We start from the raw sequence: 25,874 nt of genomic DNA on the forward strand, positions 1-25,874 counted from the left end.
TGAGTAAAACTGTTTGGTTTTTATTCAGTCATGCAGGATGCAGACAGAACCGCGCTACAGAGCTCCGGAATGATTTCCCTTAAGGATGAAACATGGACTTTGAACTTTGCATTTCCTAACTCTAGCACATCCTCTAAATGAACTTTAAACAAAAAAAGAAAAGAAAAGAAAAAAACATTGTACAAGAGATGAGAATAAAAGAGAAAGAAAAACACACACACACTCACTCACTCACTCGCTCACTCACTCACACCCACACTGACATTACCACACATCTATCTTCCTCCCCATTCCTAAATGGAACCACACCGAGTGCAAATCAATAGAAAATACACAATCCCATCCCATGTGAAATACACATTATTATACATGAAAAAACACAACAAAATTAAAGAAATAAACTATTTATAAATAGAAATAAACAAAATAAACACACACATCTCATAGAAATGAGAAGTGTTTAAGAGTGTTTGAAGGTGTGTGCATGACGTCAGCATTATGCACATGATGACGCGAAAGAGAAAACTGCAGAAAAAGACCAAAAACTCACTTATAAACCCCAACAAACAGTAAAACTGCAGTAGAAGGAGAATAGACTCACACACATACACACACCTGTTCCCTCAAAACACATGCAGGATTGCGGGCGTCTCCATCTCCGCCAGCGCTGACAACGCACGGGAACGCTGAGTTTTACTGACGCTTGCTTTGGACTGTACAGAGTTACCGTTACTGTAATATCTCCCTGTCTGAGATATGACGTGAAAATTGCACCACTTTTTAGGTCATTAATATTTCTTATAGATACTCATGCAGTATAAATAGATTTCTCAGCTTTTTCTTCTTGAGAAAATAGATCATATTCTGAAATGCTCAGTGTACACACACACAAACACACACACACACAATGTGCACTCAGTTCTCAGTTCCAACTGATGTCTTGCTGAACAAATAAATAAATAAATAAACAATAAATTAATTTGCAGTGAAAAACAAAGCAAAACAAAACAGTGTAGGCCTCTCTTTAGCCATTCGTGATTGATTGAGTTTTGATTGATGTGTTGCAAGGCAATTAGCAACGGCAGCATCTAGCAGTAGCTTCAACTGCAGTTTGTGTGAGTTGTGCAGTCCTAAACACACACATACACATGGAAACAGCGAATTGAGCAGTTTCTTGAACCCCTAATGGCCTTACTGAATATAAATATATCGCTTATTTACTGCAAACATGAAGGGCCAGATTCAAAATAACTGCACTACACCACCCAAAATGTGCAGAAAACTTAACAAGCTCTAATTCGACCTTTGACTGATTAACTGAGCAGTACATAAAAAAATAAGCAACACTATTTGATAGATTAAAAATTTTTCGGACAGAATTAAGTTTACCAAAACTCTGTTTTTTTAGCTTCTCCTCCCTTGAGAAAATTACAGATCCAAAAATAATACAAATTCAATAATGGTCAAGGTCAAAAAAAGTTAGTGTGACACTTTTTGTTATTAACTCACACTTAATCTGGCTTCAGTTTATGAATCTGTCTCTTGCTGTGTCTGTTGTGTGTATGTGTGTTTTAGGAAGCTAGCTGCACATGATAGGATAGACTGAGGTGGACATACAGTATATGTGTGTATACAGCATATAGATGTGTGTGTGTGTGTGTGTGTGCATGTGTGTGTGTACAAGGAGGTAACACACTTTGGTCCCATTAATTTCGGGAGTTGATCCTCAGCTTGAAGGAGACTCGTCCTGCAAACTTGTCCCGTTCATTCAAGTTGGGGATGTTGTTGGCAGTGATCTTGCACTCCACGTTGATTTCTGTGTTCAAAGTGATGTTGAGGAACTTTATTGCTACCAGAGGCTGCGAGTAATTTACCTGCAGTGGGCAGAGAATAAAATAGGACTTTTAAAACACAGGCTTCACAATAAGCTTTGGAAAAGTCTCCAGAGATTTAAAATGAAGTACAGTATATCTCTGAGTGACCAGTTTCAAATCATCAATAATGTCTTTAAAATAAAGGTTCCCAATCCTGGTCCTGACGAGACATCTAACCCAGGAAATCATGTGCCCAATTTGAGTATTACACACTAATACTATATTATACTATTATACCGATTTTAATAGTGCAGGTCTGGCAGGTTATTATATATATACATATATGGATGATGACAATCATCAAACCAAGCTGAACTGCTTGCATTTTTGCACCAGGAGTGGAGCATAAAGCTATACAAAAGCAGTGTGTAAGACTGGTGGAGGAGAACATGCTGACATGCATGACAACTGTGATTAAAAACCAGAGTTATTCCACCAAATATTTATTTCTGAACTCTTTAAACTTTATGAATATGAACTTTTTTTTTTTTTTTTGCATTATTTGAGGTCTGAAAGCTCTGCATCTTTTTTGTTATTTTAGCCAATTCTCATTTTCTGCAAATAAATGCTCTAAATGACAATTTGGGAGAAATGTTGTCTGTAGTTTATAGAATAAAACAACAATGTTCATTTTACTCAAACATATACCTATAAATAGCAAAATCTGAGAAACTAATTCATATATACATGGATATTCATGGGAGAGGCTCAATTAAGTATACTCAACTTTGACACCTTTATTTAACTACAAACATAATCGATTAGCATTGACTATTAGGATGCATTTGTATAATATTTTAGAACAGGAAACCATTACACTCTCAGGGCATGTTGTCCCCCAGGAGCAGTTTGAAAGCTGGTTTTAGATTTGTGTGTGAGAAGAACCTTTAAAGTGCTAATGTATGTTTTTACAAACATTAGGCTTTGTATGCCAACCACTGGTATTAAGAATGGTGTACTCACAACTCATATATACAGTGCATATATGGCATTAGGAACATTTATATTAGGAACATTAGGAACATTTATATTAGACCGCTGTTTAGCCTACAGCAATTTCACAGCCCATTCAGCTAGAAGTGATGAGGTGTTGTTTCTGCTCGCAGACTTATTGAAGAGAGGAAGGTGTGAGAAAAACAATTACAACAATTTGCTGATCCTGGCTGTTGGAGAACAAATTGCCTAGACTGTTTAAAAATGTCAGCTGACCTCTGCATTGTGTGTATTTTTAAAAATGGTATAAAATCTTCCTTTTTCATTTTCGCTGCATTACATGCCAAAACTCATGTGATGGCGATATGTAAATTGATGATGAAGTGTTACTTCAGGGGATGCCCTGGAAATAGGCTGTGCAAACAGACAAGGAACAGAAATTACATATTTTCCCTCTCCTATAAAGTTTCTATTTCAGTGATGGTTTTAGTTGAACGGCCAAAAAATGTATTGCTGCTGCCTTTCACTAATCCAGAAGTATTCTGGAACTGACTGAGATTTGTGAGGGTTTTTGGTTCAACATTGAACAGTTTTTTCCTGACTACTCGTTTAACATTGTATTTTATGTAAATATAAGAATTAATAGTCAGTTTTTTGTGACAATAAAGGTTTCTTTTAGAAGCACTAGAACAGACATTTCAGTATCCATTTTACATAATGAGTGAGTGCATACAAAGTATATACCTGAGCCTTCTTGCCGTAGTACGGGAAGTACATGAGGTTGAAGGTGCCGTTGCGAGGAAAGTATGCCACCTCGCCCATTTTATCTGTGTCATCAATCTACAGAAATAAAGAAAAAACAAGAGAGAGAGAAGCACAATTATTCAACATGCATTTAACAGCTTAGACGAACCTTTCACGACTGATCTTTATTTTAACTGATCTTTGTTGTTATGTCTATCCCATAATTTAAGGGATGGTACATGTAGGGTATTACATGTACAGCAAAGTCTTACTTTATACCGTCTAACTGATATGACCCTTAAATTTACCCTTAAATCAATGCTCTGCCCACAAACAAACATTATTTGGAGGGTTTAAAAAAGCTTAGAATAGTGTAGGAAATCGATCTATATGTGCCTTCTTGCCATCACTAGAGAGCATGAGGCATAACGGAATAGCTAAAGTAACATAACTGGCATATTAATAACATATTGAGTACATCTGTTAAGGTGTATCTTAATGCATAGCTGAAAGAACAGATTGTGCTCCACTGATGCTCCACTGACTTAAAAAGGAGTATAAGGAGAATATTGTCTGTATTTCTGCTTCTTCAGAATCGCTATGCTGCTAACCGCACTATGTAACTTTGTTGAAGCTGGCATGATGATGCTAATAAGAAATGGGTAACGCTGCAGAGTCAATATTAATCTACTGCATTAGCCATCCTGCTTCTTTAACTTTCACTGTCAGATCTGTGACTATCATATATAAAGAAATGCTTTTTTTCATCCTGGAGGGATGGGATCCCATCACAGCCTTATTTGTAGCAAAACTTCCTGTGAAAGTTATCATTTGTGGACAGAGAATGGAACAGTTGACACAGTTCTGTATCCAGCATAAATAAAGGACTGTTAATTAGAACCTCTACAGCACTATGCAGAAATGTCTGCTTTGTTTTCACCGGCCACATTAAGCATGTCTATAGCTGAACTAAATGAATGCTATTTGTCAGTCAGATTACAATACTAGTTGATATCGATATTGGTGGGATTGATATTGTCTTCTGTAATTGATGACAACCCATCTTTATAACGTAGTAGACGTATTGTTGACTATTAGTAATAGAAAAGTATAATACCAAACAGCAATAGGCATAGTAACATAAATTTTATATTTACAAGAATATAAAATTAATATGTTAATAATTTTCTACTAAAAAACTAACAAAAAAAATAAATACTAAAAAAAATTCTCTTACTACAATCATTATCAGCCAATCAGTGTTGCTAGATATAGGAATCAAAAGTATAAGTTACGTAAGTCTGTCTGGTGGAAAAGTAAGAAGCCGGTGAAGACAAGTCTGCTAAAAAACACACAATCCTTAGTGAAATGGTTTTTGAAAAACAATTGCCTTTATTTTTAATTAACTTGTTTAGGTGTTATTAAAGGTTAGAGTAAATTCACCCAGGCAATCATTTCCCATAAACATAACAAGGTACCTGCTTAGTTTCTGCTACATTGTCTTTTGTTGAACAGTGCTACTTTAGTCTCGGAATATATCTATCAATCTTACCCATTCATCTTTGCCGATTTTGTATTTCTGAGAGAGGAAAACAATGCAAAACAGATAACTGTAATAAAATATGGCTAGGAGAAGAAGGGATGTCAGAAAGGGGAGAGAAAAACTGAGGGATCGTTTTATGAAGGAAAGATCATTATGTATGTAGAGTCAATAGCTGTATTAAAAATAATAGAAAATGAAATGAAACAATTCAATATGACTTTTTATTAGAAACTTCAGCTGTGTAACTATACTAACTGGCCATTTTTACATATTACAAACCCCTACCTTTCAATTCCATTTAATGGCCACTTTATTAGAAACACCTATCTGATTAGACATTTACTAACATAAATGGTGCATTAAGAGATATACAACTAAGATGTACAGTGCAACAGTAAAGTATTTCAAAGGAACTTTATCATAATTACTATAACTAATCAGTGTGTATAGGTTTACATTATAATTCATTATATAATTCACAAAATCGTGACACCTCTGGACCGAGATTAGAAAAGACTGTACTACACAAATGTTGTGCAGTTTCTGTAAGCAGTAAGTGAAAGAGGATTTTCTAAACCAGCCATTTAAGAAAACTTAGCCAGTGCGGTCTGTAGGAGTTTAAGCTCACACTGGGAGAGAGTAACAGTAACTCAACACCTGTGGACTGTCTAATGGCCTGGGTTCTCATTTCCTGCTGTGAAACAGTAAACCTTTGTAAAATCAGCCTTCTACTCGTACAATGGCGAGAGCAGGAGTCACGTTTTCCTGAGAACGTACCCTACATCTTTATTACACATTCTGACCTATTTTCTTATCTTACAATATACAGGGTGGATTTGTTTTCATTCATGTAAATGACCAATAACACCTACTGTTATTAATATTGTATTACACACTGTTGTTACTGTTTGATCCATACTGTTATTACTTACAGAGATGCTTTACATACAGTTATTACTGTTTTATTGTACCTTCTGATATTACAATTGCTTTAAAAGTATTCATATTACTACTATATTCTACATATGGGGTTTACTGCTTTGTTAAACATACTTTTAGTACTATTATTATACATAATAAATATAGAAAGATTTATAGTAAAATTCATAATAAATAAACTGTTAATACAAAAAACAGTGTTGGTTTCTCATTTATTGAAAAATGTGCAGTATAGTCCATATGGATAAATGTAATGACCACACTTGCTCATTCAATATTTCGTCTAAAATAAAGGGTATTTAAAATAATTTATCCTGCTTTTTTTTGAATAACTGTCTCTACTCTCCAGGGAAGGCTTTAGTGCTGTATTATACATACTGACAAATGAATCCTATATATAGTTTTACCTGTTTTATTAGACATTCTCTTATTACAGGTGTATTTTAGCTATTGTTATTAATCCTATATTATGTAATTGTAAATTGTCATATACTTAATGTTTTTACTTTTTTAATCTACATCTTGTTATTACTTTTATTAATGCTGTATCTGCATAATGTTATTGGTCATGGCGTGAAAGCAAAAGGCAAAATAGAGCATGATTGAGGTGTGACTGAATCAGGCACCATGCTGTTTGGCCATGCAACTGACACTGTCCCACAGTATGCTAATCTAACATCTAGTCTGACTGCTGTGTGAAGGGTTTAATGAAACTTTAATAGGAACCAGATCCTGCTCAATAAGAAAAGAGGGAGAGAAAGAAAGAGAGAGAGAAAGAAGGGTGGATTACCTTCGGAGCACAACTAATGGAGGGTGCCTGGCCATCCTTCCCTGGCAACATACCAATCACCTGGCATGGTAAAAGAAGGAGAGAGAGGGAGAGAGTGAGTTGAGTGGCATTAGAAAGCTAAACTAGCTGTGGTGAATAATGGATGGCGGCCGGCCGACCTGTTGTCCCCAGCAGTGTCCTTTACCCAGAATACTCCTCTGCTCACTGGCAGGCTTGATAGGCTTCAATGTACAGAGTTACGTTGAGCTAAAGAGCTCAGAGGCCAAAAGTACAGTAGGATAACGCTGTAGGGGTGTAACGAGATCTTGAGCCATGAGATCTTACGAGAATAAAAATGTCTTGTGAGATTTATGCACAGGTAACCAAAACAAATGTTTTAGCATTTTGGGTGATATAGAACCCTCAAGGGGGCTTCCGATTGAATACAGAAACCTCACTGATGAGATTCTGACAAGAAGAGACTCATGTGAGATCATACAGGAGCTAATATGTTGGGTTTAAGGTAAAACCAGCTGCAGAACTGCATGGCATACTGTTTTGCATTATATTGCATATGATAAATCATACATAATTCCTAATCAAGGCAAAACCTGATTGATATTAAGTTACAATTGCTTATAAAATCAAAAAAAAAAAACTTTATTTTTGAATTTTGTGAGTTTCAGTCAAATAAAAGATTTTCAATCATATATTTTAACTTGAAAAGAAAAAAATATATATTGTTAAAATCATGCCTTGTCTTGTTCTCGCGAACTCAGTATTGCGCAAGTTACAAGTGCCAGTTTCTGACCATTGTGAAATATGCAGTATATACACATATACACTACATTAAATTTTGAATCTCACTTTTATTGAGAGACCAGCTAATCCATTGTTTATTTTAAGTATTTAAAAAGTTATTAGATTTCACAATTCTTTGTTGGAGTAACTCTACAGTCTTTGCTGGCCAGAGAAAGTTTTAAATTGATTTATGAGCATTACTGTTAATATCTGATTGTATTCAGCAACAAGAGCATCATCATTCAGAGAAAACACAGTTCCATTGCACCACAGCTCAAAGCTAGGGTCTTTATACCCCTCTAGCCCAGATCTGGCATTAGTCATGGAGCCAATAGGTCCATGTTTATCTGCTCCAGAGAATCCTAAACTGTCAGCAATGGGGACACATCAGAAGAACATACACAATGCCATTTATTTGTTGTTATATTAACATTTTGTAATAACATTTTTTTCAATCTACCCTGTTGAGTTTGATGATGATGCATGGCTTGCCCTCATCGTAGCCATAGTAGCGGTCGGTGAGGCCAGAGCAGTCTTCCAGGATGGAGCGTCTGAACTGGCAGGAGCGTTTGGGGTTGTTCTTCACGCTGTCGCTGTCCTCCTGTTTGAAGTACTGGTCAGGTTTACATGCGTAGTTCTTCTGCTCTTGCACTGAGTCATTGTAGGCTGAGGGAGAACAAGAATGTGTTTATTCAGAAAAAAACTGTACAAAAAACACAAATCGTATCCAGATGGTCTCCTCTAGCCTTGACACAAGATGAGATGCATTTTGCTATGGAGGCATACAGGTTCCTTATGGCACCCTGCCTTAAGAGGCAACATATGTGGCCACAGGTTGTCCTTCGTATTGCTGAGCTGTTAGTAACCCTTGTATCACTACTAGAAGTAACCAACTGTTGAATGCACTGGCACCACAGTTCAGACTTCATCATATTACAGTCAGGTTTGTGGTTTATTTTGTGCCCCTGCTAAAAAAAGCTTTCTATGAAGTTCAGACGGAATGTTCTTGCCTATAAGGATCCTCAGATATTTATATATATATATATATATATATATATATATATATATATATATATATATATACTAACTATATACTAGACTATATATACTAAGAAAAAAGACTGGCAACTGAAAAAAGGCTCCACACACAGAATTGACAAGGCAACCCTCACTGAAAAAAGTGAAACAAGCATGTCATTTGTTTAAAGTGTTTTTTTTATTTTTACTTAATAAAAAAATATGATTTCTCATTTAAACGTATTTTGTTCAGTTTGACCAAAAGCAAAAACAACTACCAAGAAAAAAACTTAACAGAAATAATTTTGCTTAAATCATTTTTTTACTTTAAGTCAGATAGTTTAATGTCACGTGACCTCGTGACGTCAGGACAAGTACCTTCTCCTTGAGTTTTTCTGTCAGCCATTTTACTTCGCACCGACTGCCAAGTTCATCTGACCCACAGGACAACTGGTTTAATTAAGGTAGGAATTCTAAAGTCTCTTTTAAGGAGGATAATTGTTTAGGAGTGTGTAGGAAGGTAGAAAATGTCAGGATTGACCGCTAATTGTTACTTTTCAGCCTATTTTATGTGTTTTGCTTGTGAGTTTGCTAGCCAGCTTTAACTAGCTAGGTAACGTTAGCTTAGTTAGCTAATGCTGGATAAATGTGTTTTTAAGCTAAATACCTAACTATTTAGTGTTAATTAAGTATATAACGCTGGATAAATGTGGTGTTTAGCTTCACATCTAGATATTTAGTGTTAATTAAGTATATAACACTGAATAAGCGTGTTTTAGCTTAACCTAGATATTTAGTGTTAATTAAGTATATAACGCTGGATTAATGTGTTATTTTAGCTTAAAACCTAGATATTTAGTCTTAATTAAGTATATAACGCTGGATAAATGTGTTATTTTAGCTTAAAACCTAGATATTTAGTCTTAATTAAGTAACGTTATATAACGCTGGATAAATGTGTTATTTTAGCTTAAAACCTAGATATTTAGTCTTAATTAAGTATATAACGCTGGATAAATGTGTTATTTTAGCTTAAAACCTAGATATTTAGTCTTAATTAAGTAACGTTATATAACGCTGGATAAATGTATTATTTTAGCTTAAAACCTAGATATTTAGTCTTAATTAAGTAACGTTATATAACGCTGGATAAATGTGTTATTTTAGCTTAAAACCTAGATATTTTGTGTTAGTTAAGTATATAACGCTGGATAAATGTTATTTTAGCTTAAAACCTAGATATTTAGTGTTAATTAAGTATATAACGCTGGATAAATGTGTTCTTTTAGCTTAATACCTAACTATTTAGCGTTAATTAAGTTTATAAAGCTGGATAAACATGTTTAAGCTTAATACCTAACTAACTAGTGTTAATTTGTTTTGTTGTTTGTTTAACAGTCATTTACTGTGTTAAATCTCTCTTTTTATCTTTTTACAGGTTTGATCTTGAGCTCTTTTGCTGAAAATTTACATCCATCTCTTCTATATTTGGTGAGTCTCAAAATAAACAAATGAAAATTGCATGTATGGTTAAATAGTGATCAACCAAAAATATAGCAGCAGAATAGGTTTGAACTTATCGCTGATATTTACTATGTATACATTGCTTAGATATTCACTGGTTCTTTTTGCATCTAAATTCTTTACTAATACCTTTATTAAGCAGTGGCAATAGGCCAGTTGTAACCTGTAGAGAAAATTCTCATGTTGAACAGAACATGTTGAAAGATATTAAGCGAGACCAAATTAAAATGCATGTCAGATCTGTCAAACCGATTTCATACCACAGTGTGTAATTACATTTGCATGTGTTTATTTTTAAAGATCAATCATGAATTCCTGAGAATTACAACTGTTCCACTTCAACCACAGTTCCTGGCTTGGACAAGCACCACAGCATTTTTGCACTTCTAAATGTTTGAATACTGAAGAAGAAATGTATAAACCATTTTTGTTAAACCACCTTGTTTCTACATTTTTTTAGGGAATCTAAACAGTAAAAAGGCCATAACGCACTGTCTTTTATGTGAATGTTTAACATAAATACAGCCATATTGGCCTTTTGTTAGAAAGGTAGTATATTTTTTGTTTTTGATTATTTTATTTGTTTTCAGGCTTACTGTAATGCTGGTGCATATTTTAAAAAGTCACTACAATAAACATGGTCTTTTACTCTCTATTTCTGTCTGTTTGTTGTAACTACATCTTTGAAAGAAATGTCAATTTGGTAATGGAAGAAATTAAGTTGAAAAAAAGGAAAAACGTATGTGTTATTTTCTTTGTAAGTTTTATGCTTGTGACTAAAGAAAGACTATTGATTAGGGTGTGATTAATATTTTTAATTTGTACTGAATCAGAAAATTAACTTGAGACAAGTTAATAAAATTGACTGTAACAAAATTAGAGTATTTTTATTAGTTTAGTCTAAAGTAAAAAACATACTTGAATTTAATATTAAATATTAGTTTTCTCCAAAATAAAAAAATAAGTTGTAACAAAGTAAAATAGCAATATGTGGTCTTTGGAATAAAGGATCTTTTTAATTTGTTGGGAAGTAATTTTTCGCTTTGGATAAAGAGATTTTTTTTATTGAATTTGAATTAAAATATGAAATTTCAACCAAATTATAAATATAATTTGAGAAAAATTAATACATTTAGCTGTAAAAAATTAAAGTAATTTTTTTAAGTTGGTCCAAAGTATAATTTTTTTCAGTGCTGCTTACTAGAAGCACACTGAAATGAACTGCTCTTCACATGTCTTTTTATATATAATTTTAGTTGAAACAGAATTGGCTTTATTCATCACTAAGTATATTAGTAGTATAGGAGGACACACAAAAATACACTTACGTGAGAGGAAGCTGTTGAGGGCTTGCACATGTGTGTCCCAGCTCTCTGTGTTCTCTTTAGCGTATATAATCTCCATTTCTTCACCTTTAGGCCTGATCATCAACCCTGCAGAAAGAGAGAGAGAGAGAGACTTAGAGACCACCTTAAAAAGTATTTTATTTTTCTCATTATTTCTGCAGGAGCCAAATTGTTATTTACATTACATTACACCTCATTTAGTAGATGCTTTTATCCAAAGGGACTTACAAATAATAAAGTACATAAACAACAGCGGACACAAAAGTCCAAGGCAAAACATTCTGGACATGGCCTGAGGAGGCCAAAGGGAAATAGTGGAATAGAGGTGGGAAAAAGGGGGAGATGGAAATGAGGTTAGAAGTAGTTAGTTTGTTAGAGGTGTTAGGAGAGTATAAATCTGATGGCTGAATGGGCCATTACCAATATGGACAGGTGTTTCTACCTGGAGGGTGTGGGCAGAGCAGAAAGAAACAGTGTTTGACCTTACTTCCTCAATTGTAAAAGTTGAGTAACATCAATCAATGTCAAAATGAAATAATGTCCCTTTTTGTCCAATCTCCCCCAGACATTCCAATTTTTAGTGGTGATATTTTATTTTATAGACCATTATTTATAGTATTGGCCATCCCAAAAGCTCTTGTCAGGAGTGGTGTTCACATGGGCCCAGATAGAATATGTCAAAGAACAAAATCTCTGCAACAGGAACACTATGGTGAGAATTTCAAAATTAGCATTGCTTATATGAAGAAAGTATTAGTATTAGTATTAGTATTAAAGTATGACTTTAAAACTGAGGATTCTAAATTGTTGCAAGGCTTTGTGATCTTCTTGAGGAATTGCTGTAATGCAAAGTTAAGGAGAAATTAGTAATTTCACAAAGAGAACACATCATTCTTCAGTGAGAGTATAGATAAAGTATATGCAGAGGTGTGTCCACAGGAAGAGTTGGAAGCTGATGTAAGAACCTGGTATATTGTGGTATATCCTGGTATATCAGCGTATGGTGGAGTGGAGTGACTGTGGTGCAAAATATCAAAGCATGTCCCTAAACACTGAGCTTTTCAACTCATCTTATCAACTCATTATTTGAAGTCCTGCTCAGGTTCAGACATTATATTTATGGCAGTTATAAGAGGTATGTTCCATCAAGTCAGACATATATATTACACATACATTACACTGGTTTGTCCTAGGTTGTGGATTAGTTGGGTTCAAGTTGGGTTTCAAGATCTTCTCAAAGTTAAAGATGATTTTAAAATATGAATTTAATGATTTGAACACCCACTGTGTGTGCTTGATGTGATGTGTTTTGTATATGTATACATTAAATGTGTTTCAATTATTGGGTATTATTTGAACACTAAAATGCAGATTTTATTTACATGAAAAAAACTACAAGCTACAGAACCTCACTGTGGCAAAAGCAAAAAAATACAATATATCACTATGTAATAGTATAAAAATATATATCGCAACATATCAACTTATTGATACTTAAATATGTATTATTCTATGATGTGCATGTGTTTTTACCTGGTGTAGCAAGTCTGTCTTGGTAGGTGGGCTTGTTGTCGTCGAGTGTTAGAAGCATGACATACATGGTGAGTATGAACATTCCAGCCAGGAAGATGTAAAAGGCCAGGTAGAACAAAAAGATCAAACCTGCACACAAAAACACACAAAACACATTTATACAGATGATTAATTAAATAACAAACACACACATCAGTTTGTAACTGAAGCTGACATGTTACAATCTGGTGTAAAACTTCAGTCACAGTTACCAGCATCAATAAACAAAAAAGCTGTTTTTTTTTTATCCAAAACTCCACATCATAGGATTGCCTGTTACCTACGTTTTAAATAAGCTTATTTGGTTATACCAGTCTTAAAGACACAGTAACAAAACAATGGAATGCAAAAATTTAGGACATGTGGTGTTTAATTATTAATCAATCATAGCTAATTGTACAGATTGTACAGAAAATATTAAATTATAACTGGAATTAAATCATATATTTTATATATGCGAAAATGAGAGAAACTAAAACACAAACACAGTCAATAGCAGTATCTTGAATAAGAACCTCCTGGTCTCAGAGAGAACACTAAAGATGGGTTTGGATGGGTTGGATGGGTCTTCCAGCATGACAATGACCCAAAACATGCAGCCAAGGCAACAAATAAGGAAGGGAGTTCAAAGTGACATCCTCTGAACCTTTAGGATTTGGATATCCCATGAGATGTGTGCAAACCTGGTGACCAACTACAAGAAGGGTCTTGCCTGGAAAGTTTTCTCCGCAAAGTACTAAGTTACATTTATCTTGAAGATCAAATACTTACGTATTACACTGAATCAGATACAAATAAATGTATAACCCTTTATTTAATGTTTTTATCCTTAATTATTTGATGGTATTTAGTCTCTCTCTGTTTAATTAAACACACTGTAAATAATTATAGACTGTTCATATTTTTGAAAAGGGGTAAACTTCAACATTAGAAGGGGGACAATTAATTATTTTCCTCACTGTAAGTACAGCAAAATGATAGCAAGAATGCTCAACATCTGAGGTTTTGTCAAAAGAATTACAATTACTAAACTGATATCATGCTGTGCTTAAAGGCATTCAGTGGGGCCACTGGACTCGTGAGATAGTCAGTGCAGAGTATAGAGATTTACACTTTCCAGGTAAAAGAAACAAATGTAGAAAAAGATGTAGTCCTCAGAACTGGCAGTGTGTGTCTGAACTAAGCATGTGTGTCTCTTCTCTCTTGTCTTCATGCAAATGAGCAAAACACTTGTTGGAGGAGTAATCTGCTTAGCAGCCAACTAGAAACCCCCTGATCTCTCTCTCTCTCCCCCATTCATTTATTCATTCAGATGATTATGTATAATTTGTCATGTTAATTAATTTCATCCTTTCCCGTCACACTCACACACGTTTCCATAACATGTTTTCATGAATCGCGTACTGAGCACCTTTTCTCATCTCAAATTAATTAACCTCGTGTCAGGCAAAGGAGGGACACATGGTGGGGGAAGGCAGCAGATTAGACTATGGAGGACTGGGGGGGTATTATTTATGATGTCACAGGGTATCCCTTACAAATAAACACACACCCATACACTTTGTATGTATGCAAATGTTAATCTTAACCCCCTCAACCTCCACAACTGATCACACTGATCTGTAATTTTGCTTTTTGTGATTAATATTTATTACACTACTAGGCAAATTTATTCATAAAACAAAATTAGGAATATATTGTTTACATGTGTGCTTATTTGTTCAAAAATATAAACACCTCTAAATGTCTACAGTAAAAAAAAAAGTTAAAATGTATTTTTTGCATATTTTAGAGCATATGCGACATTTGCAGCTTCACCTTTAAATTCTCTGTCTATTAATTATTGAATATAAAACAATACCACACCAAAAACATATATTTATCTAACATTTTCTGTTTATTTCATATTATCTGTTGTGTGCTTGTGTGTGTGTTTGTTCAGAGGATCAGGGCCGGCTAAAATGCATTAGATCAGCAAAGTGACATCAGCATACACAGCCCAGAGGGCTCCAATACTGCTGACCCACAAAACCACTACAGAGTTCCAATCTGCCAATCTGCACAAAGCCAAGCTATTGGCTACTGCTGTCTCTGTGGGTGTTGACTGGCACGCAGATTAACTAATATATATGATATCTCAATTTGATGTTAAATGGTGTTGAATGAATACAAGTGTAACATTACTAATAAAACATTAAGTTAAACAAAAGAGTTAATTATACTAGTAGTTTTTTAGTTAGTATTTTATTTTTAAATTTTCTGTTTTGCCTATCTACACCCCCTACCTAACTTTGCATACTAAATCTACCACAACTACAACAACTAATAATACTACTACTGTTATTACTAATATTAATCTCTCTCTACAATTACAAGAAAGGCTAAGCAGGAAAGGTGAATTGTTGACTAAGAAAAAAATATTAGGTTTTTTATATATTAATAACACATCAATGAGTCTAAAAACATGCATATTATTAATGTCTTTAGAATTTAGTCATATAAATAAAAATGATCACATGTGGATCCTATTGTCGTCATAAAGTGAACAAATTTTAGACAAGTAGAGATGCACCAAAATGAAGCATTTGTCCGAACGCTGAATATGGAACAAGGTTTTTCACTGGTTTTCATTAATTTTGCCACTTTTTTCACCATTATTGCATTACAAAGAGCACTTCACTCGACGTTTATTGTAATTTTACTGCATTATTAAAAATATGGTGTAAATTTGTCCAAACAACAATTTTTGTGCAAATAATAAAACACTGGTGAATGTCAGAATCTTCAGAAAAAAAGTGGATATGTTTTCCAAGTTGAACCATTTTTTGAGGTAGCTGAAAAACTAAAACATGGCATCTTAATGTATGCAGATGTGACTGAAAATTCCAAGAAAAATTCTATTAGTCAAAAACAACAAACAACCCAAATATGAAACTGGAAACTGTGTGTGCAAGCATTGGCCTTCTTTCTGAGAAATTTCGGTTACATTCCCTCGAATGCCCTTGACCACAAATTCCAAAAAACTAGTAAACAGTTTTGCTCTTTCTAAATGGGAAAGATGGTCCTCCTTCACTCTTATCACTTAGAGCAGTGCTACCGAGTACTGGCGCCTGGTACCTGACATATGTAAAGTGACAGTTGGTGCTCTCCTCCTAGCACATTCAGCTGTCTAATGACATTGTTTCTGCAGCAGCAGTTCTCCCAGGTAGTGGTGATTGACAGTGGAGTCTTAGCTAGTAGATGGAAACTGGGATTTACTAAACTGGGAAAAAACTCTTCTATCTGAGATGGAGAGATAAAGTGTGTGAGAGAAAAAGAGACAAAGCTGATTTTGACCTCTGGGCTGGGAGACAGGCCACCCACGTTCACTCAATGAGGTCAAGCCCAAGGGAGTCCCTCTCATGGGGAGATATATCAGATTCCTCCCTGTCTCGCTCTTTCTCTCTCTCTGTTCTGTCTTGAGCTCCTGTGATCACTGATCGTTAGCAGGAGGACAGCAGGAGGCTATGAGGCTGTTATGTGAATCTGAATGTGTATCTGAGTGTGCACTAAGTGTGCAGTTATCTTTAAGAAACTCCTGAAGACAGAGCTCTTCAAAGAGCACTTACTCTCCTAACACCTCTAACAAACTATCTACTTTTAACCTCATCTTTCTCCTTCCCCTCCTTTACTCCTCTATCTTATAAGAAAATCCTGAAGACAGAGCTCTTCAAAGAGCACCTACTCTCCTAACACCCCTTACAAACTAACTACTTCTAACCTTATTCCCTTCTTCCAATCAATTTCCAATTTGATCTCCTTTAGGCCCTGTCTAAAATGTTTTTTACCTTGAACTTCTATTACTCTATGTACATCATTATTGTAAGTCGCTTTGGACAAAAGCGTCTGCCAAATGTAATGTAATGTAATGCAGTGTTTTATTTTATTAACGAATGAATGAAGGAAAAAGACTAATAGACTGATTCCATCTTAGACCAGCCAATCAGGGTGCAGTCCAAAAAAATAAGACTTACGGATAACTATTGTTGATATAAAATGTCAAATTTTATCAAGACTATGAAAAGACTAGGACTACTGTTATTATGGAACAGCAGGCCATTTATACATTTGACTTATAAGTCATAACCTACTATAGTTCCTCATTATCTCGCTCTCTGACCTGTTATTTTTCTTTTTGTGTTATTTGTTGTGCTGTCCTCTGTCGACCAGAGGAGGATGGGTTCCTCATTTGAGTCTTGGTTCCTTTTATGTATTTCTTTGCGACTGTTGTCTTTGTGCTTACCCAAACAAGGACCCGGGCCCGGATCTCTGTAAAGCAGCTTTGTGACAACATTCACTGTAAAAAGCACTATATTAATGCATTGGCAACATGTAATGTTCCACTCAATGCTTTTAAAGTAATTAATACTAACTAAACTAATGAGAAAGTGTCTCAGTTTAAATACACATCCACAGAGTTTTTCAGAGTTTTCAGAGCTGGAAAGATGGCTCTCATAAAACAGGCAAGGAAATGGCCAGAGCGTCTTTATTTCTAGATCTCCAACTGTTTGTGGACATTTTTGAATATCGTAAACGATATTATACCCTGAAATATCGTCATATTACCTACCCCTAATTATCATACTGTTCTCATTTCCCTTTATATATCTATATCTAGAGACTATATCTGTCCCGTATCATTTATTTTACTTTAATTTTCGATATATGGAGATATTTTAGGGTATTATTAGGATTATTAGTATCATGACATTCTGGATCATTGAATTCTGTTATAAATCTGATTAAATTCTTGTATATTTTAATATCTTATATATATTCTTATTCTACTGCATATATATATAAATATATATATAATATATTTTTATATATGCAGTCGTAGAATTTAATTTAAATTTAGTTGCAGTTGTATATTCTTGAAATATATTTTTTTATTCAGTGTTTTTTTTATATCGCCCAGAGTATCGTTACCGCGAAAATATAATGAAATATTGTGATTTTATTTTAGGGCCATATCGCCCACCCCTAGTGAACAGTGTGTATAAATGTGTGATACTGCTGTGATAAGAATCTTGAGAATGTCGTTACAGAGTTGAGTACAGAGTCCTAACCACAGCGACTGCTTAAGAAGTCACATGTACAAGGCATCATCACATATACAGGTCACACACACATACACACAATTTTACACCAGGTCACTTCATGCTGTCTCAAATATCAGGATTATATCTGGATGAGACTAAGGCTCTGGAAAAAAATTAAGAGACCACTTCAGTTTCTTAATCAGTTTCTCTGATTTTGCTATTTATAGGTATATGTTTGAGTAAATTGAACATAGTTGTTTTATTCTATAAACTACAGACAACATTTCTCCCAAATTCCACATAAAAATATTGTCATTTAGAGCATTTATTTGCAGAAAATAAAAATGGCTGAAATAAAAAAAGAGGCAGAGCTTTCAGACCTCAAATAATGCAAAGAAAACAAGTTCATATTCATAAAGTTTCAAAAGTCAATATTTAGTGGAATAACCCTGTTTTGTTATCACAGTTTTCATGCATCTTGGCATGTTCTCCTCCACCAGTCTTACACACTGCTTTTGGATAACTTTATGCCACTCCTGGTGCAAAAAAATGAAGCAGTTCAGCTTGGTTTGATGATTTCTGATCATCCACCTTCCTCTTGATTATATTGCAGATGTTTTCAATTTTGTGAAATCAAGAAAAAAACTCTTCATTTCTAAGTGGTCTCTTTTTTTTTGCAGAGCTGTATATAAATCTGATCACTCAAAATTTCAGTCTGAACAAACAGAAAAAAATTTACTACCAATTGTAAATGCACGTGCTTAAAATCTTATCAGGATACAGTCCAGATACTAATCCATGAGTAGCCATCAGAAGACGATGTAGCCAATCATATGGTCTACACAAATGCATTGCTTTTGAAATGATGTTATCAAATAAACTGTGTTTAAACTGAGTTAAACTTAAGATAATTTAAAGAATACTACTTTCCTAGGCACCTATAGTTATCCCTATAGATATTCTAAACCACAACGTGCAGCTACTTTACTAGAAAGCACTGAAAGCTGGACAAACTGACAATTTGACCATTCAGTATCACATTCCACCTATACCAACAAAAGCTCTAAAGCTACAGTAACAGGCTCCTTTCGCTGCGACATAAAACTGAGAGGTTCAGAAGGTCGTTCATTCCTACTGCCATAAGGCTGTACAACACCTCTTGTTGACGTGTGTACTCTGTGGTTTGTGTTTTGTTTTGTATATTTTTGTATAGTTGTTGCTGCTGGACAAATGAATTTCCCCTGTGGGGATTAATAAAGTATCTATCTATCTATCTATCATCTATCTAGTATTGGTTGGGGCAATAAATTAAACAATAATAATAACTAATTACACAGAAAAATGTGAATAAAAAATACCATTACATTTGCACCATAATTTGGAGGTGTAATCAACAAAAAGCAAACATAAATATAAAAAGTTAAAAAACTTGTCTAGGACTTTATCTCCTCTCTTCTATCATTTGACACCTTCACTCAATCATATATTCAATCTATATTGAGTAAATCTCTTTTATAGACACATGCATAAATGCGTCACTGCCGTGTGACAGATGACACTTCTCTCATTCTCTGTCTCTATATCTCCTTTCTGTTCATCCATGATGAATGCTTTCTGTACTCTTTTATCTCTCTAATCAGAGAACTGACCGAAAGGCTGAAAGGGAAGAACAAAGAGCAGGACATGATTAATTTAACTAAAGCAAACACACACTCACACACACGCTCACATTCACACTCACAAACACAATAACACACACACCTCACTCTTTAGATCTTTTGGTTTCTCTCTCTTTAACACTGATTGATTTATTCAGACATCAATCATTAGAAGTACTGGACCAGCTGCTTGCGAAAACAGAACAGAGCAGACCGCCCCCTCTGATCTATACAAGCTAATGTCTCTTTACAGCAGGGCCTGAATGAACCCCGTAAACTCTGAGCTTATTACTCAACCACTGCCAAACTATAACATCAGCCAAAAACAGGCCACAACTAACATATATTTAAAAACGTAACACTTAAAATATTGCTATTATTGGAAATATCCCATTATATGATCTGTATTAGGGCACACTCTTTTAATAATGACATATTTTCTAGTAGTTACTGAGTAGTGTACAGTAGTTTACAATGTAAAGTATTTAAAAATGTATATTTATTATAGCTATAGAATAAAGTGTAGATATCTTAAAATCCTCAGTAGTTACTAAATAGAACATAGTGGATACAGAATAATTCTCAACAATAACTGAAAAAATGTCTGATACTAAATAATTTACTCAAATTTAGTTATTCAGATAGATACTGAACAAGTCAAAATAGTAAGTGTTTAATTCATAGTGGTTACTAAATAATATTCCACTGAATAGGCACTGAATAATAATAGTGGCTAAAGATCAATTTACAAAGTTACTGTTTATTTCATAGTAGCTACTGAATTGTATGTTGTACTTACAGAATAATTAATAGTTGATATTGGATAATTCATAATAGGTAATTAATAATAATTACAATGACAAAATTATTCTAAATAGTTACTGAATAATTTATAGTGGTTACAGATATTTACTAATTTGTTTAAAGTAGTTACTAGATAGACTATGTTGAAACGAAATCTACAGTTATTAAATAATTGCTAATAGCTAATTCATAATTGTTACTGATATTTTTTTTAATCGATAGTATACATTCAGTTACATCATCCTCAAAGACAGTCAGCAGTGCAAAACACATCAGAACACACACACAAACACACCACTCTGTGAGTTTGCTAGCTGTCTGACGCAGCAGATGGAGGGGATGTCCAGGGCCTTTAACAGCTCTCCTGGGGTGCTGCTGCTGCTTGAACTCTTTAAAGGCTTCCACTGCAATGTATCGTTTTCCCATGGGACACTTCCTTCAAACTCATCCAATATGGTAAAAAAAAATCCTGGGTTCTAGATAAACAACCAATCAGTCCAAACAGTGGATGTAGGTGATTTTTTAAGATAACCTTAACATCCTAAGACCTAATAAGTCTTCATCATAGCGTGCAGATAACTAATCTAAGAGTAAAGGGCTTTTTTGGTCATTAGGTCCAATGGCTGACTCAGAAACAGTTAAACCCAGCAGTGGCTAGAAGAGCCGGAATTTGAAAAAAGAAAAAAGTCATTAGTCTGGGTGGGTGACTGGAAGGTGGGATAGAGCGTCATTAATGAAGTGGGGTTCTACTTACATTTTAACAGTGCATGAAAACCCTGCATAGCAATGCAAAACCAAAGAAATGCAGCACATTCTGTTATACTTATATTAACCCAGAGTTTGCAAAGAACCAGCATCAATCAGCAAACCTGCCTCATTCATGCAACGCACCACAGCAGTATAGCAAATTATGCAATAACTGGATGTAGTCTTAATTTGTGTCATTTAAATTTAATTTGAAATCACAAGAATATGAAATTGAGAAAACTAATTAAATCAAGTGTGTGACAATCTTACATAAACCAATCACTTAAACCCAAAGGAAAGAGGATTTTTACGGTTTTATTGTTCTCAAATATTTGAGTATATGAACCCCATATCTTCATTTTGAAACAAAATTAACCACTAAAATACAACCAACAAGTTAAACCTGAGGGTCTCAGATCAGAAACTGGTTTAATACTGAACTCTCTAAAGAACTGCAATAGATGTTTTTTGTAAATCCAGCATTTTTGACAGGGATGAGTGATCATATTAAATGAATACTGCCATATGTTTATCTTACTAAAATAAAATGACATCAATACATCAGTTTATTATACATTGTTGTTATTATAGATACTTAAGATTCAGAAAAGCTAAATGTTTAGCAAAAAGTGATGCAAGGCTACAGCAATTAAATATCAGCTTTTTATGAATTATTACACATGGGTAATAGTATATATAAATGTAATGTTTCTATTATTTCTTATTGTCTGGACTTGGTCCACATTTTACATGTTATAAATGTAAAAGCTTATCAATATTGGATTTCTTCACTGTCCCCAAAATTCCAGTATCTGTGCAGCAGTTTGCTAGTTGTATTAGTTTCTTGAGAAAGATTTATTAGAGCTCAGCACAAAATGTGATGTAGAAGAGCACAGCAATTCTGCAGTAAACCAGACTAGAAGCTAAACCTCAAAACAGAATAAAAGGGAAGAGAAACATGAATAGAATTTAAATATGAAGGACTAAAGGGACTGAATCAAATTTTCATCTTTTCAGAAAATGTGCTTTAGCAGAACTGATCATCATTTAAAAAGACCTGAGTACATAAACCTAATTTCTAGAAAATGTTTTGGTTTGTAACCAGTTAAACTCATCTTCTGATGCATCCTCAGATGAGAACCTCCCCCATTCATGTCAATGACATCTGCTCAGGAGCACAAATCTCCTCAGAAGCCCTTTGCTCACTCAGTTCAGCGCCATCTTGCTAATTTCCCCTCAGAGGTCAATGAGAAGAACAATGAATGATTGAAGGAAAAAAAGGTTTATTTTTCTGTAGTCAGTGTAGTCAATCAGACATTCAACAGTTTCTGATTGTTTTTTTACTTCTTTAGTTTTGCAACTGAGCAATAAGGCTAATGCAGCTAACAACTACTGGAAGCTATTACCCTAGCAGTTAGCACTGTGCAAGATGCATGCCTAAAGATCATAACCTTGCCTCAAACCACAATGTGTTGTTAAGTGTTGCCTGATTAACTTGGTTTCTAACGCTGTATGATCTATTATTATTTATAAAAGCAGTAAAAACAAGAGTAAAGATAAAAAATGATAGGCTAAACGTATTACTTTTACATTTTACCTTTTGACATTTAACAGCAAACCTGTTTTTTCTGATTGAATACAATACAGAAAAGTACTAAAACATGTTTAAATTGATTTCTTTTGCCAAACTGTTTCTTTAAATACAGCTTCCTGCTCTTCTGCCTGGAGGTTCAGCCTGTGAGGCATATCCTGGGTCATTGCTAAGCCCAGGTAATGAGGACATACATTAAAGAGGCCAAATATACCACAGTTCAGGCTAGCGACAGAGATAGACTCATTAAGTAGTCTTAGAGAACATGGCAGCTTAACCGGGCAAAAAGTCCTAAGAAAACCACTCTCTTTCTCCTCAAACACATACTCGTGTGCACTAATAAAGGCGATGCATTAGGTTACTTGACTCAAACTAGTGCATTATTATGACAGAAACAAAAAAATATAGTGCATCAAGTTAAGAACTATCTTACCCAATTGTGTTTATGTAATGCACCAAAACTGTGGATTACTTTCTTTTAAAAATAAATATATTATCATCATATGTCCTCAGGACCACAAACATAATCTATTTTCCTGACAGGAATACAAATATGCATACAAACACAATCTTCAGCAATTGTATCTAAGAAAAAAATATCTACAACAGGGTTTTCTCACTCTCAACTACCAGTCCCATCCATAAAACTATATCTCAACTGTAATCATTTTAATGTCTTTGAACTGATGTCTGTCTGAACAATTTCAACAGCACGCCACCAATGAGCCTATTAGAGTCGGATTACATCTAACACTAATTCACACACACACACACACACTAAATGAAATGGAGGAGTGCTGTGGTTATATAGCAGAGTGATCCTTCATTCTGATTACATTAAACGCTTAAGCCAAACATTTCTCACTCCTAAACAGTCACGTCTTCAGTATCATATAATTCATGAAGAAACATCAGTGTTTCTAAAACAAAAAAAGCATGACTAAAATTGCTACAAAAATTACAACCAAACTTCTTCGCTTCACACTGTCCTGAGGTCATTGTAAGAGTAATCAGAACCCTGTAAAAGTGAAAAGTTAATCGAATCCTATAAGAAAGAAATGAACACTTTACACAAAAACGGAAGTGAAGACTGCAAGACTGAACTGAGAACTGTAAACAGAAGAGAAGACTGTAAAAAATAGAACTGAGCACTGTAAAATGGATGTGAAGAATGTAAAAATAAAACTGAGCACTGTAAAACAGATGTGAAGATTGTAATTATTGAATTAAGCACTGTAAAACAGATGTGAAGACTGTAATTATTGAATTAGGCACTATAAAACAGATGTGAAGACTGTAAAAATAGGACTGAGCACTCTAAAGTCAAACATAAAACTTTAAAAATAGAATTGTGCACTCTTAAACTGAAGTAAAGACTGTAATAAGTGAACTGAGAACTCTAAAACGGAAGTGAAGACTGTAAACATAAAACTGAGCACTGTAAAATGGATGTGAAAACTGTAAAAATAGAAATGAGCACTGAAAAACGAATGTGAAAACTGCAAAAATAGAACTGAGCACTGTTAAACGGATGTGAAAACTGTAAAAATAGAACTGAGCACTGTACAGCAGAACTGAAGACTGTAAGACTAACATTGTCAATGCAAAACGGAAGTGAGGACTGCAAAAATAGAACTGAAGACTGTAAGACTGAGCTAAAACATTGAGTGAAGTGAAGACTGCGGCTGTTGTTCATCTACAGCCGCATTCTGTATCTCTGCTTTGGATGCTGCAACAGTTTTCAGCTTCTGCAGTCTTTTGCTCTCTCTCTCTCTCTCTCTCTCTCTCTCTCTCTCTCTCTCTCTCTCTCTCTCTCTCTCTCTGTCTGTCTCTAACCCCCACCCCCTCCTTCTCACTTACCATCTATCTTTGACTCTATACCCCTCTATATTTAGTTAGTTAGAGTTTTTTAAACGTTTTACACTGCCAGATAAAATTCTCTAGAAGGTAAAATAACTGCACAGGTGTATATTAGTTCTAATATTGCACTTTAACAGTTTTATACCTTTTTCTGAGAGTGAATGGGGGGGTCTTTGCCATCTTTTCTCGTTTAATTCTGCACTCCCCCTACAGTTCACGTGCGCACTCTGAGACCCAAACGCCGGCTCGAGCCAATACCGCAACGCAACACTGCAGCTCGAGCCCAGCAGAGCTCAATTGTAGCACTTATTAAGAGTATCATCTCCCTCTGTAGTTTGGTCGCGTGCACATGAGAATAAAGTTGCACAGGGCGGGAATAAATGAATAAAAGTCTGAATTAAGGGGCTTTAATGAGAGAAAGTAAACGCACCCCAGCTGCTGGCCGTCCTGCCGCAGAACTCGCGGGTCCTCGGGTTCCAGAAGAACTCCTTCCACTCGTTCTTCTTGTCGCCTTTCGCCATCTTGCCCTGTTTCTGTGTGTTCAGGAGCTGAAGGGAGGCTGGAGGCTCCGCTCTGAAAGCCGCTACACCGGATTATACAGGTTACAGGAGCAGGTATCCGCCGAGGCGCGCGCACTGAGGGGACTGAAGAAGCCGGTTGCCGGTTGAGCTCTGAGCAGCGCGCGCACGCGTCACCCGAGCCCGCGCTCCTGATTGGAGGAGAGCGTGATCCGCAGCGTGTGGGGAGAGAGACACTGCAGTATACAACACACTGGCTCCGTCCCAACTGCATACTACTCTATAATACTAAAAGATATGTACTACTACATACTGATCTTATCTATATACTGAAATTATTAACCTGTTAATCCGTTCTGTACTAACACTAGAGAACATTTGATGAAGCATGAAACGTTCTCCAGAAGTTTTTCCCCTTAATTAATACTTAAAACTTTTTTTTTTTACCTATGGAAGCCCATTCCCCCTACCTAAAATAATAAAAAAGTCCTATCTCATACTTTTAAGATACTAAGTAGTTATTATGAGATACTAAGTCAGCAAAAAAATTAAC

General features: G+C 34.9%; 1 protein-coding gene across 2 annotated transcripts; it reads right to left on the minus strand.

Moving 5' to 3' along the window:
• Window positions 1-25,479, minus strand: atp1b2b (ATPase Na+/K+ transporting subunit beta 2b). 2 transcript variants are annotated; one of them, XM_007245191.4, is made up of 8 exons: window positions 25,234-25,479; window positions 13,024-13,152; window positions 11,473-11,577; window positions 8,064-8,269; window positions 6,824-6,883; window positions 5,104-5,130; window positions 3,552-3,647; window positions 1-1,874 (listed from the first exon to the last, which is right to left on the minus strand). In XM_007245191.4, exons 1-8 carry the CDS (start codon window positions 25,322-25,324, stop codon window positions 1,707-1,709), a joined length of 882 nt encoding a protein of 293 aa, XP_007245253.3. In that variant the 5' UTR covers window positions 25,325-25,479; the 3' UTR covers window positions 1-1,706. The 2 variants fall into 2 exon arrangements, with proteins under 2 accessions (XP_007245253.3, XP_007245254.3); XM_007245192.4 differs by lacking the exon at window positions 5,104-5,130 and having other exon boundaries at window positions 25,234-25,478.
• Between the last annotated feature and the right edge of the window lie 395 nt (window positions 25,480-25,874).

The sequence above is a fragment of the Astyanax mexicanus genome, chromosome 1 (assembly GCF_023375975.1).
Source record: "Astyanax mexicanus isolate ESR-SI-001 chromosome 1, AstMex3_surface, whole genome shotgun sequence".
In the NCBI taxonomy this organism is placed as follows: Eukaryota; Metazoa; Chordata; class Actinopteri; order Characiformes; family Acestrorhamphidae; genus Astyanax; species Astyanax mexicanus.